The sequence below is a fragment of the Ochotona curzoniae genome, unplaced genomic scaffold, assembly GCF_017591425.1.
Source record: "Ochotona curzoniae isolate NIBS_2020 unplaced genomic scaffold, NIBS_Ocur_1.0 patch341, whole genome shotgun sequence".
Taxonomy (NCBI): domain Eukaryota; kingdom Metazoa; phylum Chordata; class Mammalia; order Lagomorpha; family Ochotonidae; genus Ochotona; species Ochotona curzoniae.
In genome coordinates this window covers 477,253-492,803 of record NW_024466908.1, presented here as the reverse complement: position 1 = coordinate 492,803, position 15,551 = coordinate 477,253, and the positions used below count along the sequence as shown (strand labels likewise).

General features: G+C 49.2%; 1 protein-coding gene and 1 pseudogene across 1 annotated transcript; both read right to left on the bottom strand.

Annotated features, from left to right (window-relative positions):
- Positions 1–286: 286 nt before the first annotated feature.
- LOC121167165 lies at positions 287–642 on the bottom strand (annotated as a pseudogene).
- A 4,536-nt stretch (positions 643–5,178) lies between these two features.
- On the bottom strand, positions 5,179–14,865 carry LOC121167163 (triggering receptor expressed on myeloid cells 1-like). Its single transcript, XM_040996551.1, has 4 exons — positions 14,744–14,865; positions 9,417–9,773; positions 7,944–8,136; positions 5,179–5,612 (listed from the first exon to the last, which is right to left on the bottom strand). Exons 1-4 carry the CDS (start codon positions 14,802–14,804, stop codon positions 5,507–5,509), a joined length of 717 nt encoding a protein of 238 aa, XP_040852485.1. The 5' UTR covers positions 14,805–14,865; the 3' UTR covers positions 5,179–5,506.
- Positions 14,866–15,551: the final 686 nt, after the last annotated feature.

Sequence of the window (15,551 nt, the reverse complement as noted above, 5' to 3'; positions counted from 1 at the left end):
ATCTGGCGCTGCTTGCCACCCAGTAGGTATTCAATGACTAAGTCCTGTAGCTGGTTCTCCACATCAGTGTAAGATGATTTCTGACATGACTGAGGACCAGCCTCCTGTGTCACAGGTGAGACAAAAAGAACCAAGAGAGCAGCGAGACAGTAGAAGGCACAGGTGCCCTGACTTTGGCCTAGAACTTTCTTCACATCTCAGCATCACCTTTCCAGGGGTCCCAGCTTATGAGGACTCTGTGCCCTGCCCCGGAGTCTCACCCATTGCCACCTTTGCACAGTCCCAGCTAGCTCTGATGATATAAGACAACCACTTGCTGGGAGGAGAGGTAGACCACGCACTGGTACAGTTCTACATCCTGCCTCCACAACTCCATCATTGTGACCCTGAAGGTGACTTCGTTGGGACAATCCTCTAGCACGTACCTCCTGTGGACTGGGCCTGGTTTTGGAATTTGTTTCTAGTCTTTGTGTGCACCAGAGTCTCTGGGGAGTCGCATCTGCCCAGCCACTGCCAAACCTTCAGGCTGGTGGCATGTTTCATGATGTTATAAGGGGAGCTCAGAGTCAGATTGTCTCCTTCCACTAGACACTTCAGCTCCTCCTCCACCTCCTCCTCACCTACAGCCTGGAACCCTGACATGAGGAGTGAAATCACTAGCTGTACCAATGTGCTTGCTTCTGCTACCCTCATCCCTAGCTAACTGCACCATAGGCATGAGACCACAGAGGAATACATGCGAGAGCCTCGGCAAGCCATCAGCAGTGACTAGGGATTCTGATTATCTTAAGATAGTTCAGCAATTGTGTGTGTGTATGTCTTCATATTAACAATATACACACATGCATGGGGGAAGAAAAGAAAAGCAAATGTCCATCACAGTTGAGTGTTTTAATCTAGACAATGAGTATATGGTGATTGCTCTTCCTGTATTTTGTAATTTGGAAAATTCTCATTGCAGATAGATACAAAAGTGTGTCACCAAGGCCAGTGTTGTGGTGCAGTGGGTTGCAGCCACTGCAACGTCTGCACCTCATATGAGGTTGCTCCACTTCTGATCCAGTTGCTTGCTAATGCACCTGGAAAAGCAGCAGAGGATGGAGGGCCCAACTGCTTGAGCCCCTGCCATTCACACAGGGACCCATATCCAGTTCCTGGCTCCCTGGCTTCAGCCTGACCCAATTCTGGTAACTGGAGCCATTTGGGTGTTCTCTCTCTCTCTCTCTCTCTCCCCCCACCCATTCCAAAGAAATACACTTTACAAAAACTTTTTTTAAAAAGTTTTTTTATTGGAAAGGCAGATATACAGAGAGCAGATACAAAGAGAAGGCTCTTCCATCCGCTGGTTCACTCCCCAATTGGACACAATGGCTGGAGTTAAGCCAATATGAAGCCAAAAGCCAAAAGCTTCTTCCAGGTCTCCCGCGTGGATACAGGGTCTCAAGGATTTGGGCCGTTCTCCACTGCTTTCCCAGGCCACAAGCAGAGAGATGGATGGGAAGTGGAGTCACTAGGACATGATCTGGCACCCATATGGGATCCTGGTGGATGCAAGGTGAGGATTTAGCCACTAGGCTATTGTGCTAGGCAGTTTCAAAAACTTTAAAAGAGCATCACCAGTTTTACTACCCATTTTCTATTCTACTGGGCATTGCTCAGACACACTCCCTGCTGTCTGGCAAGCAATCTTTTACAGGAGCTCCTTGGATCCCCAGATGGATTGCTTCTCCTGATCCTCTCCACCAAGACACATCCCATGTGGTCCCAGAGGGGAGTCCTCCTGAACCATCCTCTAGGGAGAGACTGCCTTACACTTCATTGCACCTGCCAGGATGATGGCACAGGGCTGGGAGTGACTAGTTTGTCTCAAGGCCATTTTCTCAACTGCAAAACATGCCATACTAAGAGAAAACCCATTTCTGTTTCATCACCGAGCCCCTACTGGGTCAGGGAGCCTGTGCCACCCAATGCCCATGCCTCTTACCTGTCTATAACACATACACTTCTGTTCCAGTCCACCCTGGAGAAGTGAGAGAGACCCTCCCTGCAGCCATTTCCATCCTTCCCTGCCTCTCCTTATCTGGGACACAGAGCTGCAGCAGCGTAGCAGAAACAGTGACAATGGCTGCCCCAAGCCTTGCTCCTTCCATCCCATCTCTCTCTCCGGATCCACTCTCTGCTAGCTGACCCAGAGTCTCCTCTCCTGGGATGGAGAATGGCAGCCTTTGCTGACAGGCCAGACCCTGCCTTTGCAGTTGTGAAACCTTGAGAGAGATGTGACGAGAGGCAGCCCAGGAAAACCCACAAGATGAAGACAGGAGCAACAGTGGTCCTTGCAGCCACTTCCTTCCTGTTATCACTTCCTTTCATGAAGCTGTAGTCTTGCTAGGAAACACTCAGTGGCTCCCCTTCCCTCTCCACAGCAAGTCCCACCCACCAGCCTGAGACCCTTGACTCCACACACTTCCTCAAGTCCCCAAGATGTTCCTGGCCCCTCCCTCCCAAAACCTCCCTAAACTCTTCCTGAAACAGCTCTATACATCTACAGCCACCCACTCTTCCCCAAGGCCTGGCTCAGTGCTCTCTCACATGACCCAGAGCCTTTAATCACACTCTATTGTGGAACCTCTAGGGAAGCTGGCTACACACACACACAGGGGCTCTACACCCAAAGGTTCTGATTGGGCAGGTCTAGGGAGGAGCCCAGGAATTTGCATTTTAGTGAGTAACCCAGGTGATCTGAGACAAGTGTTCCCAGTAGACCATGCTTGCCAGAGCTCTTTATAACACCTGCTGTGGTGATCGACCTATGTTCTAGGTAAAGGTTTCCCAGGGCTGCCCAGTCCAGGCCCCAGCATGGAGGTCACTAAGACAGTACTAATAGCATCTGGCTGCTATGACTTGCCATCCTACTGTGTGTCAGCTGCTTCTGAATTGTGTCACTTAATTTTGTCAGGGTAGGGAGATTGCACAAGGGTTGCTTGTCATGTCTCAGTTCCCTGACACTAAATGCCATCTCCGCTGGGGACACATGCCCATGTGCGGTGCTCCCTGGCTTGCAATTACTTCCCCTTATGCTGGCCGTGGAGGCCGAGGTTTCTCCATCCACACCCTCCCTGCTTCTCCCTAGCAGCGAAGGAACAGGCATGTGATTTCGCCTAAGTTTGGCCAAATGCGTGATTCTGCCAATCATTCTCATCTTGATGATATGACCCAAGATGTAGGACCAGCTGGAGATGGTTGGAGTAGCCTGCTGACAGGTAATGAGTAGCGTCCAGCATCCAGGGCAGTGTCTCCTGCTACCTACGCTCCTTTGAGTCCTGCCCATTTCCTATGTTGGTCTTTTAACCTTCTCGGTGTCTCTGTGACCTCCTGACATCCTTCTGCAGTCCTTTGTGGCTTAGCATCACCAGAGCTGGATTCTGTTGTTGGCATCAAGGATCTCAACTGGTAATGGTGAGGAGGCATTATGGCCCGCAAAGGTAAGACAATTAAGACCTGGAAGATTAGCTGAGTCCCCCAAGACCAGACACACTGCAAGGATACTGTGTCAGTTAACTTTTCATTCCTGTAGTGCAATCCCCAAGACAAGCTACTTAGGTAGTAAGGATGCCTGTTGGGAGCCACAGACTTAAGGACCTTAGACTTGGCCTACCTGACAGCCTGCTGCATTGCAAAGCCTGCCTTGGGCAAGCAGGACCACAGCAAGCAGGATATTAGGCCAGAACATCCTGTGTAGAGCAAGGGAATAGAACCTCCACCCTTGTTCCTGTTCAGATGATTAGTTCCTCCCCTGTTTCAATATAGATGATTAGTTCCTTCCCTGCTTCAATGAAGATAATTACTTCCAGGAAACCCCTCCCCTTCCCCTCCTCCCCTAGAGAAGAAGGTATATATATGAGGAGTAAAATAAAGAGCAGGAGGCACTCTTTTCCACCAAGTACATGTGTCCGTGTGTTTCTTGGGCCAGCAGCCCGGCATTCCCAGTCCACCCTCAGGGTTTGAGTGTCGTGTCCTGCAGGTCGGGACAGATGCCTATTTTACTCTGTAGTTTTTGGAGACTCATGGCCCACAACAAGGGCCGTCTTGTTGGCTTAGCTGTCACGTGAGGCTGGTGGACGGTGCAATGGCAGAGTGTGTGCAGACACCATAGTGCATGAGCCAGGAAGCTGAGACAGCAGAGGGGTCCAGATCAAACTTCTCCCTAGAATTACCCACAGTGCTCAGAGGGCCTCTCACTTGGCCCACTTCCTAAACATCACAATAGCCATAAGTTTTTACCTTGTTAGAACCATTCAAGTGTGACTCTTGGGTTTAAACATTTGCATGAATTCAAGGGCCAAAGTCTGTTGAATCTCTAGCAGATTCTGATTTGGGATTCACACCCACAAGTTGTGCAATGCCAAGCACAACTAATGAACCCCACAGCACTCATACTCACTGGTGGGAATCTCAGCTCAGCCGGGGTATCTCCTTAGCTCCCCAGACAAGCCTGACCCCAGCCACAAGATCTTGCATGTGTCAGCAGAGATTACAGTTGGATTGCGGTGAGCCCGTATATCCCCCCACGTATTCTGCCCCCAGATCTGGTTTTCTCATGTGTTGGTTAGTGTCATGGCTCAGCCTAACATTATCTGCCCCTATTCCATCTCTCACTGGTGAGTACTACGATCTAGCCCTGCCAGATAGGTTCCCAGCTCTAGCTTTAATGTGTGCCAGTGAGTGGTATTTGATGATGGTTGCTGCTAACTACCCCGACTAAGGTTTCCCATGTTTGCTCGTGCTTCAGACTAACCTTTAAAGAGTTTCTTGTTCACCCCTCCAAACTGCTCAGTCTCAATACCCTCACTTACCTGAAAGTACAGTGACCTTGTCCATGTATGTCCCTCAGTAGTTATTCCTCACCATGACATGAACCTGAGGTCCCCATCAGCCTCACTTGTGGCATAGACCATACCCCATGTAAACACATACACTCAAGTCCCTAGACTTGTGTCACCGGTAGGCAGGCCAAGGGCTCGGCCTGCGTGCCAGTGGCGCCCAGGCTGCCCAATCTGGAGTGCTGCTGTGACTAGCACCCCATGCAGGCCCCCTGAAGTCACCCGCTGCCCTTGCCAGGCATGCAGGATCAAGGTTACTCCAGGTGGGTCCAATCTGGAGTCACCTCTGCCTTGTTGCTTTATTTTTAAGTTATTTATTTGTTTATTTGTTTGTTTGAAAGACAGGGAAAGGAACCAAACAGAGAAAGATGATCTTCATCCAACAGTTCACTCCCCAGTTGCCACAGCAGCTAGAGCCAGGACCCAGAAATCCAATCCAGGTCTCCTACATGGGTGACAGGGATCCAAGTCCTCCATTCACCGCCTGCTGCTTCCCAGGGTGTACACCAGCAGGAAGCTGGATTGACACTACAACTGGGACTTGAACCCAGATGCTCCACTATGAGATGTGGGCAGCTCAAGCAGCTAAATGTCCACCCCAGAGGTCACTCTATGAGTTCACAACTCTATGGTGAAAATGACCTTTGGGTGATTGCCAAGAGGGCAGTGAAGACCAGGCTCTTGCTCAGGAGTCCACAGGCCACGAGGATGACAATGCCAAATGTAGAGATCCTAGGGAGAGAGAGAGAGACTGGATGATGCTCCAGCAGTGGGGCATCCCCAGAGGAGCATACATGGAATCCTCCATGCCCTGATCACATTGCCTCGGCTCTCCCCAGCAACTTCCCCCTAGTGTCTGCCTCCCATGCACTTCACTCTATGCTGTTTCCTAAAATGACACATTACAGAGATCTTTAGCAGACATCAGAGTCCCTGGGAGGACAGGCCTTGGGGAAACAGCCAGCCTGCCTGGCCACGGCTTCCTTCTTTGTGATGCAGCAGACAGTATGGGATCCTGGGCCAAGAACCCTGTCTGCAGCAATTATTTCCAGCGGTGGTCACCTTCTCTTGGTAGTCTCAGTTCCCAAAAACTGTAAACCAAGAAAACTCCAGTCCAGATTGGATCCCATCGTGCATTCTTAGAGATTGAAGCAAAATGATTCTAAAAGTCCCATGCAGCTCTAGAAATATATCATTAAGAAAGGGAGCTACAAATTCAAGAATCCTCCCATTCAACCCACAGGTACTTGGGGATGAGAATATAAGGACTCTACAAGACACAAGAGAAATGGGTAGTCGGAGAACAACCAGAAGCCCAGGCTCAGTGCTAATGTCATGTAATTGAACATAGAAGGACAGATCAGCAGGGAGGGAAACCACATATAAGCAACTTAAAGGGGTAAGTGGCCCCTTGGTGCTGAAGTCTACCCCCAGCCCATTCCTAATGTTGGACACTCTTTTTCACCACCCTAGAGTCACACTGACACCTTTGTTATATGTTCATTAACTTCATGTGGATGAAGGCTCACTAATTTTTTTCTCCCCATGGTGGACTGTACTCAAGGGGATGCATTATGGAAATGTAGCAGAAATTAATATGTTCATAGGTGGAAACAGAGAAGTCCTCATGCATGCACTACAAGGATGGACTCACAATGAAATGATAATCTCCTCCATTGTTGGGAGACACCTCAATGGAAGCATAATACTTGTGGAAAATTATGTAAGACATCCATTGTAGGGCCCAGCACGGTGGCACAGTGGTTAAGGTCCTTGCCTTGCACGCCCGGGATCCCATATGGGCGCCAGTTCTAATCCCGGCCGCCCCGCTTCCCATCCAGCTCCCTGCTTGTGGCCTGGGAAAGCAGTCGAGGACAGCCCAAAGCTTTGGGACCCTGCAGCCACATGGGATACCCGGAAGAGGTTCCTGGCTTCAGATTGGCATAGCACCGGCCATTGCGGCTCACTTGGGGGGTGAATCATTGGACGGAAGATCTTCCTCCCTGTCTCTCCTCTCTGTATATCCTCCTTTCCAATAAAAATAAAATAAATATTTTTTTTAAAAAAGACATCCATTGTAAGACTGGAGGGGAGAATAGAGGGGAGGAGAAGGGAACTTGGGGATGGGGAAGGGAAATCCCAGCACCTATTAAACTGTATCATAAAACAATAATTTTTAAAAAGCAGTGCATCATTGTCTAAGAATAGGCCAATGGTTATGTGTGCTACAGCTTTTCCAATTGATGGGGAAATATGCATTCATTGACATTACAATGAAGTCTGGGTAGCAAGAACAAAGAATACTTTCAGCAGGGAAAACAATGACATGTGTATAATGAGAATTACTGCTATGTTAACACAGCCATAGAATTAAGTAGACTGGGAGACAATATGGAGAAAAAAGCCAAGCTAGATTAGTAGGAATATGGAAGAGTTATCTCTTTCTCTGTTAATTCAATATTTAATGACAAACATATTCTAAGATAAGCCAACACTGAATAAAAACTGAAGCGGAGCCTGCATGTTGAGTTAGCTCTACACTGAGTCCACACACAGAGCTCTCACAAGCACCCCCAGAAATGGGGGGCAGGGAGAGGGGCAGAATTCCCAGCTTACAGCAGCTGCTAAGGGTTGCTGGGTTCCAAGCACTCGCCCAACTCTGCCCTTAACTTCTCTGTTGTGGGGGCAGAAAAAGATGCCAGAGTTGGGTCCTGCCTTGCCTACAGTCACACAGTCCACCTGGCTGACATCAGCACCCAGGCTCGTCACTCCCAGTGCAGTCCCCCATCCACCATCAGACCCTGGGCTGGTTGAGGAGCACTGGACTTGGGCAAAGGAGCCACTTCCCTCACCTTGCTCTTCCTGGTTGCACCAGTGGAGTGGCAGCTTCTCTTCACCTCTCCCTCCCCACTGCCATCTGGGGAACCCAGCTTGCCTGAGGGAGCTCAAGCCTACTCCTGCCCTATCTTTCCCAGGTCTCCCTCTCCACACTCACACACACTTTTAACACAAGGCTGCAGGACAAAGGACTCCCTGCTCAGGTTAGAGATCTAAGAACCATACCTGGTGACACGTGTCACATCTTTAAGGTGGAGTCCAGGGTTAGGAGTGGAGGCAATGGTAACTGACGAGGGCGCAGGTGGGTCCACAGTTCCGGGTGAGGTGGAGGGTGTGCTCAAGGCCTTGGTAGTGGTAGGAGAAAACATGTAGGTTGGAGTCGGGTATTGTGTAGAACTCTTGTGGAAGGTAGAGGGAACTGAAATAAATGCAAGAAGGCACATTGAATGGATGGATTCATAGGGAGATGATGACAGATAATTGCTAGGTAGATATAAAGATTTCTGATAGGTGGATGAATGGATGGTGGGTAGCCAGTAGAGTTTATGGGGCGAAATAAAAACAGCCAATCAAGAAACAAGCTTTTCTGTTGCTAAAATCCAGGAAATAGTGTGGGATCAGAGACAGGAAGAAGGAAAGGGGAAAAAGGAGGAAGAGCAGGACAGAAATAGGAAGGGAGGATTAGAGAAGAAAGCTTCAGGCATTCCCATGATTGGAAATGCGCTGTCTGCCACTTTGCAAACCTAGGTACCCCCTCCCCATCTCCAAGAGTGATGCCCTCAGTCCTCCACGTTGGACCACGAATTCCACCTTTCGTTCACCAGTACCTCAGACATGTTCGGTTGCAAGTTCTCTTTCATTCATGTAATCACATCTGGAACTTGTCCTCCTTAGGCTCACAACTCTTGTGGCACTGGAAATTAAAACCTATTTCCCTTTCCTGTGCCTTTCTTAATTCATCAGGTCTTAATTCAACATCTATTAAGAATCTAACATGTACCGGACATTAGAACAGGAACTGGAGATACACAGCCCAGCAGGGCACAGGCGCTACACGGGTAAGTAAATCAGCCTATGGGATCCAGTGCAATCATCTTGCTCGCAAGATGGGGCACAAAATGAGTTTTGGAGGCTTATGCTCCCAAAATGAGAGCCATGCACCTGCGGCATCAACATCACTTTGGAACTGATTTGAAAGTCAGATTCTAGAGTCCTGGTTTTGACCTCCTGAACCAGGCTCCGCCTTGCAATAGGATCCTGTGGTGGTCTGCAGCTGGCCACAGCGAGGTGGGAGAAGCCACTGTGCTTTTAGATGTTCATGGGAGGGCCACCTAACACACCCCACAGAAGACAGCAGGCTTCTGAAGAAGTGACTCTAACTAGAGACGTGAAGCATGGACCCAACTTGTCCTCCAGTGGCCCTAGTCTGCCACTTGCCTTTTCCTAAAAGCCTTGATTCCAGTAACCACACTCCAAGCAGCCTAGGTTCCCTAGTAGAGGGCAGAGGAACCCCAAGCACAAAAGCCCTAGCTCACTGACAGAGCAAACACCTCTTGCATCCTCCAATACGGAGCTTCTGGAAGGAGCCAGGCTACCTGGCTGGAGCCCAGGGACATGGCTCACAGCTCAACTGCTCTTCCCACCACAACCTGCAATTTCATCTGGCTGCCTCCCCCTACCCCCACCTAGGTCACTCACCGTGGCCCACGCGCAGGCGCACAGGATGGAACAGAACAACGGGCTCCCTAGGGGGCTGGTAGATGATGCAGCGATACAGGCCCGAGTCTTCCACCTGAACATGGACCAAGTGGACATGCAGCATGGCTTCATGGGGGACATCTTCCAGTTCGCACCTCCCCATCTGAACTTTCCTGGGCTTCCCCATAGACACCTCTGTGACCAGCAAGGTCAAGGGCTCCTGACCAGTCTCCAGCTTCTGCCAAGCCTTCCGGCTGTCAGCATACTTCTGGATGTTGAAGGGACAGCTCACCGTGAGGTTCTGCCCTACTTCCAGGTCATACACTTCCTCGTAGTTTTGTGTTACAGCTTGCAGCCCTGTGAGGAAAAAAGAGGGTTAAATTCTGTGATAAAAACTTCTTCTTTGGGGGAAAAAAAAAGGCTAGGGGAGCCACTGGTCCTCATAAATGCTTTTTCCAGATGAGGCCCTTGAAGACAACATGTCCCCTGCAAGCTGGCACTGGGCCTCATATCTTTCCATGGCAAAGCAGGCTTGTTCTGTTTTCTCACTAGAAGAACCAAACCGTGAATGTTCATGGGAGGGCCACCTAAAGCACCCCACAGAAGACAGCAGGCTTCTGAAGAAGTGACTCTAACTAGGGACATGAAACATGGACCCAACTTGTCCTCCAGTGGCCCTAGTCTGCCACTTGGGCAGATTTTAGGTATAGGCATGGTGGCACAACCAACTAATTTAATTCTCTGCCTACAGCAATGGCATCCCTTACAGTCGTCAGTTCATGTCCCAGTTGCTCTACTTCCATCCAGCTCCCTTCCTGTGGCCTGGGAAAGCAGAGAAGGATGGCCTGAGACCTTTGGCCCCTGGATCCACATGAGAGACCCAGAGGATGCTCCTGGCTCCTGACTTCAGATCAGCTCAGCTTCAGCTGTTGGGACCATGTAGGGAATGAATCAGCAGGTAGAAGATTTTTGGTTTTTGGGGTTTTTTCCCCTCTCTCTACCTCTCCTGTGAAATCTGCCTTTCAAATATATATATATATATATATATATATATTTTAATTTTAAGAACTTGTCATTCCTAGATGTTAAAAGAAGAAGAAAAAGAAGAAAGAGGAGGAGGAAGAGACGAGGTGGAGACAAGGAGGAAGATGAGGAAGACGAGAAGGAGGAGCAGGAAGAAGAAGAAGAAAGGGAAGAAGATGACCTGACTGGAGACAGAACAGGGGACATTGTGCTAGGAAGACCTTGAGTGGCCAGGAACAGAGAATATTGCAGGGAGGCACAAACAGGGCACGAATGGCTGGAAAGATTGGCTCTTGGCAGACAGGTTGCCTCTAAGTCAGGCAGAGAAGCCAGCTCACCAGCTCACAGGACAGCTGGTAAGGAAGGCACCTTGAGGGCAAGAGAGATGTTGGCTGACCTGGCACTGATGCCTCTCTTGCTTGGGTAGTAGAACACTCTTCTAGGAGAATCATGCCCCAGCCGACCCATTCTCAGTGGCAGCAGACCCACTGGACAGCAGTTTCCATCACACCCAGTCTGACCTTGTGGGGCTGAGGAAGATCCTCTTGCCTAGAACTAGGGGAGGCCATGCAGCGTGGAAATGAGAAGAGTCAGGTAAGGGACCTTCAGCTGGATACACAGGGCTCTGTGATTTGAAATCCAGGTTATTTACTCAGGCCTGGATGCCTTCCTCCATGGAACACCAACACCAGTAACCCTGGGACAGACTGGACCCCTGCAGGTCACCACCATCCATGACCACAACTGCTATCATTAGTACCACTTCTACTGGACCTGTACGATGGCTCAGTTAGCTAATCCTCCCCTTGCAAGCACCAGGATCCCATATGGGAGCTGGTTTGTATCCCAGCTGCTCCACTTCTGATCCAGCTCCCTGCTTGTAGCCTGGGAAAGCAGCAGAGGCTGGTCCAAAGCTTTGGGACCTTGCACCCATGTGGGTGACCCAAAAGAAGCTCCTGGCTCCTGGCTTTGAATCGGCTCAGCTCTGGCCTTTGTGGCCACTTGGGGAATGAATCGGTGAATCTTTTTCTCTATCTTTCCTCTTTCTGTAAATCTGCCTTTCCAATAAAAATAAATGCATCTTTAAAAAAAAATACAACCACTGTTGTTAATACTACTGCGATGGTTAATGCTACTGTTACTAATACTGCAGCTGTTACTAACATCACTGCTGTCATTAATACTCTTGCTATTTCTTTTTTTAGTTTATTTTTATTGCAAAGTCAGATATACAGAAAGGAGGAGAGACAGAAAGGAAGATCTTTCATCTGATGATTTACTCCTTAAGTGACCGCAACGGCTGGTGCTGCATCGATCCAAAGCCAGGAGCCAGGAACCTCCTCCAGGACTCCCACATGGGTGCAGGGTCCCAAGGCTTTGGGCTGTCCTCAACTGCTTTCCCATGCCACAAGCAGAGAGCTGGATGGGAAGCAAGGCTGCTGGGATTAGAAACAGTGTCCATATGGGATCCCAGCACGTTCAAGGCGAGGACTTCAGCCACTAGGCCACCATGCCAGGCCAAATATTCTTGCTATTTCTAATATTACTGACATTGTTAATGCCATTATTCCAGCTACTACCAATCCTGTCACTGTTACTGACACTGCTGCAGAGGCACTTGTTTTAACCTTTGGATGGTAGCTTCTAGTATGCTCACTGAAAATGCCCAAGCTGCCTCATGCACAGCCCTATTCCTGCCCACCAGGATGGGCCCTCAGCTCCAGTACCCCCAGTCCACCTCATCCTAAAGATCCAATTCCAGGACTCTTGCAGGTTTTGAAGACTTGAAGGCCACCACGTCTGGGGCCAGACCTCAATTGCTCTTTCTTTTCCTTAAGATTTATTATTATTATTATTCAAAAGGCAGAGGGTTAAAGAAAGGGAGAACCAGATCTTCCATCCATTGGTTCATTCCCCAAATGGCTGTTTGAGGCTAAAGTCAGAAGCCAGGAACTGCATCTGGGTTTCCCACATGGTTGCTAGAGGCTCAAACACTTGGGCCATTTCTGTGGCTCACCCAGGCACATGAGCAGGCTGCTGGATCAGAAACAGAGCAGTTAAAATTTGTGCCTGCTGATGTCACCAGTGGGAGCTTAACTCACTGTGCCACAGCATGGGCTCCCAGATTTTTCTAAGAAAGCCTTACTAGCAGGTGTCCTGGGGATTCCCTCAGACTCTAATTAGGAATACCTCTCCAGGAAAGAAGTGAGTAAACACCAGATTTGCTTAAGCCAAGTGGCTTCCGCATTTCATCAGACAGTGCTGGAAAGCTGTCTGTCTGTGTTGGCCCCATGCTGGGTTCTGGGACGGGCTCCACCCTCAGCTGCCACCCTCTTGAAACTCACATCCCAGACAAAGCCCCACGGTTTGCCAGCTCCCCAGGAGAAGGCTGAAGCCACAGGCAAGAGAGTCTGCACACAAACTTGCCTGTCTCAAGCCAAAAGAGACAGACATTGATGCTGAAGCATTGCCTATGCTCCATTGCAACGTAGGAATCCCTCACGATACGTTAGAAAATAATGACTCTACAGGGAGCACTGAGGGTCGTGCTGGTCCCCAAGGACCTGAGTCTCATCTGCCCACCTGTCTGTTGTCCCCAGCTCCAAGCAGGGCTTGCAAGCAGTGTCTGTGAGGTGTGGTTCATGGCCCTATCCACACAGAGAAGCCAAGCAGAACAGTCCGCCTGCTGTTTCTTGCTCCTTCCCAAGACTAGTCTTGCTTTCCATTTCACCCAGGTCTTCCTCTCTCTTGCCAACCCGCATAGGCTGGTATCCGTAGTGCAGGTGTGAGCTGTCACATCATATGTTTTTCACAAGGACAGCTGGGACGTAGTCTCCTCCAGGCCTCAGTCACAGTGGCCTCCAAGCCCCCTGCACACAACAGAGGCCCAAAGCCATGACCTCCACCGAACTGGGTGCCAGAAGTGTCCTCAGCCATTGCACATCTGCCAGCTTCTAGGATGCCCCTGGGGCATAACATTTAGCCAATAACCTATATCCTACATGATCACAGACTGTCAGCATCAAAAGCCCGTGATGGAAAATAAAGGAAAAAAATCTGTTGGGAGTCATTTCGGCTTGCGGTTAAGATGTCAATTAAGAAGCCTGGGTCTCCTACTACAGGGCCTGGCTCCAACTCCTGGCTCTAGCTTCCTGCTGATGGAGGGTGCAGGTGGTGAGACCTCAAATAATTGGGTCCCTGCCACCCGGATATTAAATTCCCAGCTCTTGGCTATCGCCTCAGCCCAGCCCGAGCCATAGTGGGCTAGGGCTGGGGAATGAACCAGCAGATGGTTCTCTGTTTTGTTTTGTTTTTTTTCAAATTACATTGCATTATGTGACACAATTTTATAGGTACTGGGATTCCCCACACCTCTCCCCAACCGGCCCCCGCCGGTGGATTCCTCCACCTTGTTGCATTACCACAATTCAAATTCAGTTGAGATTCTTCCATTGCAAGCATCTACCAAGTGTAAAGTGCTGCGTCTTATTGTGCAAATAAGTGCATTCGTTTTTTCAGGAGACCATCTCTGGTCTGAAGGTAGAGCCGGCAGAATATCATCCCGGGCAATTCAAAGACCCAACATAACATCAGTAACATTTTAGAAATGTATGGAATTAGTTGACATGGTATTGAGTAACCAATATGTTAAAAGAGAGAGAAAAAAACAAGAATGCAAGTTCTGAACCACATCCTGTAACTTCTACATTGACATTGTTATTTCATTTATTCCTTTATGTATAAATGGTTTCTATACACTTTAAAATGGCTATAGATTACTACTATTCAGCTGTCTCATGTCTATTTTAATTTTTGTATTTAGCAGTTTATAGCATTGAAGCATGATTTTGCTGAACCTGGCTGTTTTACGGGTAGTTTAACAAGACATATGTCAACAGTTTAGGTGACCCATTTTAGGAGGGGTGTGCAGAGAAATCTTCAATACCTTAGGGAGGAGAAACTAATGATTGTGTCTTACCTAGTGAGTTATAAGTGCATCCCTGTTGACCATTGCCAGTCTCTTTCTAAGCTTTCCTTGCTGTTCTCTGTCAATTCTAGATCGTTCGTTTGTTTGTTTTGAGAGGTTGATCCAAGGTCATCGGAACGACAACCAAGAGCACTGAGCGGTCCACAGAAACAGAAGAACAGTAAACTTCCTTCGGAACTAGAGAGAGGAGCTTTCTCTGGTCTCTGTCTGCTTTTAAGTAATACATTTTAAAGTTTAAAAAAAATCCTTTACAAAAGGGAGTCCCCAAGCTCTTGCCCCAGAAGCCTCACTTGCTCATACCCCTTCCTAGCCTTACCTGAGATGAAGAACATCCATAGCAGCCCCTGGACCCTGGCCATCCTCATCCTTGAATGCATCCGCTCCTGTGGCCATCCAGAGCTCTTGGATGAGCTGCAGGGTGTCACCCTGACCTCAACGCACGAGGAAGTTGAGCAACAGGATGTGAGGCCTTTCCTGGGAGGCACTGGGCTCCTTGTGCTGTACCCCACTCCCCACCCTGATCCTAGACATCTCGGTTGCTTACGTGTGAATGAACCCCAGGTTCCTCTTCTCCAGGAACCATGATGATGAGCTTTCCGACTTCTCAGAACCCGAGACAGAATCCCCATGGCGACAGGTTACTACCAGGTGGGACCATCATCACCCTGGAAAACCTCTGGTTTTCAGCACGTCTTTGCACTCCCTCCTTTGCGCAGTGGCTCCTGACACCTACCCGACTCAACCTCCCCTACCTGAGGACCCCAACGCGGCATGTCCTGCTGCCTCCACTGCCCACTGGACTACAGCTAGGTTACCATAGGATCTCCAGGAAACTCCTCATTGCTGGAGTTGCAAGCATTGGTGCCCCCCATGGGAAACTTTTTCAGAGACCACCCTGGTGTGATGTAGGTCTCCCTCCTCCCTGATTCCCTGCATAGCTCCAGGCAGGTTATAGTCCCCCGGGACCTATAAGTAGTAAAAAAACTCAGTCTATCTGTGCCTCAGTATGACGCAGGGTGTGTGCTTTCCTTCTTAAAGATCTTGAATTCCAGGGCCAGAGTGATGGCTCAATTGGCTAATTCTTCATGTTCAAGTGCCAGCACCCCATTTGGGCACTGATTCAT

Excerpts from the sequence above, each read along its gene's own strand:
- LOC121167163 (XM_040996551.1), bottom strand. The coding sequence starts at position 14,804 with ATGCATTCAAGGATGAGGATGGCCAGGGTCCAGGGGCTGCTATGGATG. Across the intron at positions 9,774-14,743 it reads ATGGATGTTCTTCATCTCAG|GGCTGCAAGCTGTAACACAA; the intron begins GTAAGGCTAGGA and ends TTTTCCTCACAG. Across the intron at positions 5,613-7,943 it reads GATGTGACACGTGTCACCAG|GATCTCTACATTTGGCATTG; the intron begins GTATGGTTCTTA and ends CTCTCTCCCTAG.